The sequence below is a fragment of the Myodes glareolus genome, chromosome 7, assembly GCF_982192425.1.
Source record: "Myodes glareolus chromosome 7, mMyoGla1.1, whole genome shotgun sequence".
Taxonomy (NCBI): Eukaryota; Metazoa; Chordata; class Mammalia; order Rodentia; family Cricetidae; genus Myodes; species Myodes glareolus.
In genome coordinates, this window is record NC_142032.1 from 100,067,970 (window position 1) to 100,071,475 (window position 3,506).

General features: G+C 40.9%; 1 protein-coding gene across 1 annotated transcript; it reads left to right on the forward strand.

Moving 5' to 3' along the window:
* The first annotated feature begins 1,534 nt into the window (after window positions 1-1,534).
* Window positions 1,535-2,461, forward strand: LOC125395900 (olfactory receptor 52P1-like). The gene has a single exon (XM_048427642.3). It carries the CDS (start codon window positions 1,535-1,537, stop codon window positions 2,459-2,461), a length of 927 nt encoding a protein of 308 aa, XP_048283599.3.
* The last annotated feature ends 1,045 nt before the right edge of the window (window positions 2,462-3,506 follow it).

The following is a 3,506-nucleotide window of genomic DNA, read 5'->3' on the forward strand; positions in this document are numbered from 1 at the left end:
TATAATGTCTTACACAGACGTTTTCTTTTTTTTCAGTTACTGTACAAAGTAATGGGTTTCATCTTTACATTTTCATACATCATGTTTTATTCTTATTCACGTCCAACCACCCTCTCTTATCCTCCCGTTTCTGGTCCCCTTGTCTTCCCAAATCATCCCCTTTGTCTTTCACATCATGCGTGTTCCATTGTCCCCAAAGTTGTTGTTGGTAGAATGTTGTCTTTATTTGATTACTACCTAGAACCCTGAAAAGAAAATACCTGCTGATTTGTGATGGAACTGAGGAATGAGTCAGTTTTCGTAGGGGACCCAGTAGGCTAATTTGAAGCGCATATTCATAATTAAATATAAATGAGTCTACATTCTATGTATGAAGGACAGTTATAATGGAAAAGAGAATGATACCTCAAGGAATTACACAGAAAGTGTACATGTGCACAGTTCAAGAGATGAGGGGAGGCAGTTACTTCATAGTAACCCTATATAGACTCTTGTCTTCCATAGTTTGTCTGCCAAGCAGAGGCCCAGGGAGAGAAAGAATGTGACTGCCAAAGACATCTCTGAAAGAAGGATGGCATGTAAAATTAAGTGTTCTCAAATAACAGTTCCATAGCAGTTCAACCTTTCTGGAACAAGGAGTGAAGAAGGGTACCCACGCCTCCCCCTTTCATTCTGTATCCACAAAGCATACAAATGAAAATGTCGTGAGATTCTATCAGGCTGTCTCAGCATTCATTCAAAGATAAAAATGCTTCTCTTATTATTATTCAGAACTTCAGAACCTTATAAGTTTTATTTATCATTATTGAGTGTGTTTATGTGTGAAAGTGTGCGTGAGTGTGTGTGTGAATGTGTATGAGTATGTGTGTGTGTGAGTGTGTGTATGTGTGTGAGAGTGTATGTGAATGTGAATGTGAATGTGTATGTGTGAGTGTATATGTGTGAGTGTGCATGAGTGTGTGTGTGAATGTGTATGAGTGTGTGTGAGTGAGCATGAGTGTGTGTGTGAATGTGTATGAGTGTGTGTGAGTGTGTGAGTGTGTCTGAGAGAGAATGTGTGAATATGTGTGTGACAGCGTGTGTGAATGTGCATGTGTTTGAGGGTGTAGAGGTCAGAGAACAACTTTGTGGAGTAATTTCTCTCTTTCCACCATTATATGCGTTCCAAGAATCTAAAAGAGGTCATCAAGTTTGCACAGTGAGCGCTTTACCTGCTAAGTCATCTCGCTGTCTTGAGGTATTTTAAAGCATGGGACTGCTGAAATGCAAAAACGTTTTTGAAGGCAAAAACGAAGACCTTCTATATGTCCTTTATATCAAAACCCAAGCTCCATAAAAATTGATTATGCAAACACTAAGAGGTCTTGGAGATGGGACTGAAAGTGGCTGTGAATTTTAGGACTGTAAAGAAGGCATTGTGACATTTTCCTCTGGGTCAACAAACCATCAGAACCAAAACAGTAAAAGCAACCAACACCCATGTCTCATTGGCAGGTATTTCAACTTAATTTAACAACTGCTACCGGTGTCTGCCATGTTAATCTTCAACCACTCCAGCTCCATGACTTTCACCCTGATGGGTGTGCCTGGCTTAGAGTCACAACATTTGTGGCTCTCTGTTCCATTTGCCTCCATGCTCTTGGCTGTCCTCATTGGCAATGGTGTTATTCTCTTCCTGGTGGTCACAGAGCCCACACTTCACACACCAATGTACCTGCTCCTGGCTCTGCTGATGGTAACTGACCTAGCCTCTACTCTAGCTTTTGTGCCCAAGGTTCTATGCCTGTTTTGGTTTGGTGATCGAGACATAGCTGTACATGCTTGTTTCACACAGATGTTTTTCATCCATGGAGCTTCAGTGATGCGATCTGCCCTGCTTGTTGCAATGGCCTTTGACCGCTTTGTGGCTGTGTGTGAGCCACTACGCTACAACACAATACTGAGCCGTTCTCTAGTTGGACGCCTCGGACTGGTGGCTCTCGCCAAGAGTGTGATCCTTATCCTGCCCATGCCTCTTCTACTTCAAAGGCTGACTTTCTGTCGCATGATCATTCCTCACACGTACTGTGACCACATGGCTGTGGTGAAAATGGCCTGTAGTAACACCAGACCCAATCGAATTTATGGGCTCTTTGTGGTCTTGCTTGTAGTGGGACTCGATCTGCTTCTGATTGGCTGCTCATATGCCCTCATTCTTCAGGCTGTGGTGCGCCTCAGCTCTCGAGATGCTACCTTCAAAGCCCTCAACACCTGCTCAGCCCACCTCTTTGTCATCCTCATCACTTACGTGCCTGCATTGTTCTCCTCTGTCACCCACCGCATTGGCCGCAACATTCCACCTCACGCTCACATTATTCTCGCCAATCTCTACCTTCTTGTACCTTCAATGTTCAACCCAATTATCTATGGTATAAAAATGAAGGAGATACGAGACAAGGTGGCCAAATGCTTGTGCCGATGAGCTTCACAGAATGTGAATCCCAGTAACAATCCATCCACTAAATGAATGTTGAAGATACATGTCCAGATCTTTGACAACTATCCAAGTCCCAGTAATATCTTCAGATAAACTGCATGAAATAGACCACAAAGCTCTGGTTTCCCATTTTTTTCTATGTGTCTATTCTCAAATCCTGTTTATTTCTAGTGACTATTTTCTTGCTAAAAGGATCCTGGTGTGTCTCTCATTGGATTCCATTTTATGGAAACTACTCAGGAGCTGAAGAGTAGTTATGCAGTCATTTTTAATTTGATAGTGATATGGAATTTTCCCAAGACTAATCCTATTATTGTAACAAGGTGTACGTGTGTGTGTGTGTGTGTGTGTGTGTGTGTGTATGTATGACATGTACAATCCAAATTTCCTAGACTCTATAGAAAGATATAATTTGAATTGTTTTATTGTGAAATGAATACAGGTCTAGATCCATAATTCAAAATACTCCTGTGAGACGAAACTCTACCCTAAAAAAGTGCATGTGGGTAGAAACTGCTTGTTCTTGAAATGGCCTTAGCTTCACATGAATTCACACAAAGTGGCTTAGCTCACGCATAAAGATCAATCACATTATTGTGATGAAACATTGTTCTGTTGCTGTATTTTAAAACATTGTATGAGTAAAATTTCTGATCATGAATCAGTGTAAAAAGGCAATTATAAAATGTCATGTCTAAAATCAGGTGCAGAAGATGAAAGTATGAAAAATAAGGACAACTTTTAATCATCATCTTAGTATAAAGTTAAACAGAAATGCTCATTGAACTTAAAGTTGGAAGAAAAAGTCTTACATTTCTGAGCCCCAATTTCAGCACATGGCACAGTGCTTCAAATCTTAAGTGGATAATTATGAGTGAGATGTTTGTGGTCTTTCCCTCTAACCATCACCTTAGCCTACCTAAATGTCTTCTTTGCTTAGAGGAAGACAGGCAATTTCAACTCTTTTAGGCTAGAGCAGAGAAGCTTTTCAGTTTTAACACCCTTCCCCTGGATTTCACTTGGTCCTGCT

Excerpts from the sequence above, each read along its gene's own strand:
- LOC125395900 (XM_048427642.3), top strand. The coding sequence starts at position 1,535 with ATGTTAATCTTCAACCACTCCAGCTCCATGACTTTCACCCTGATGGGT.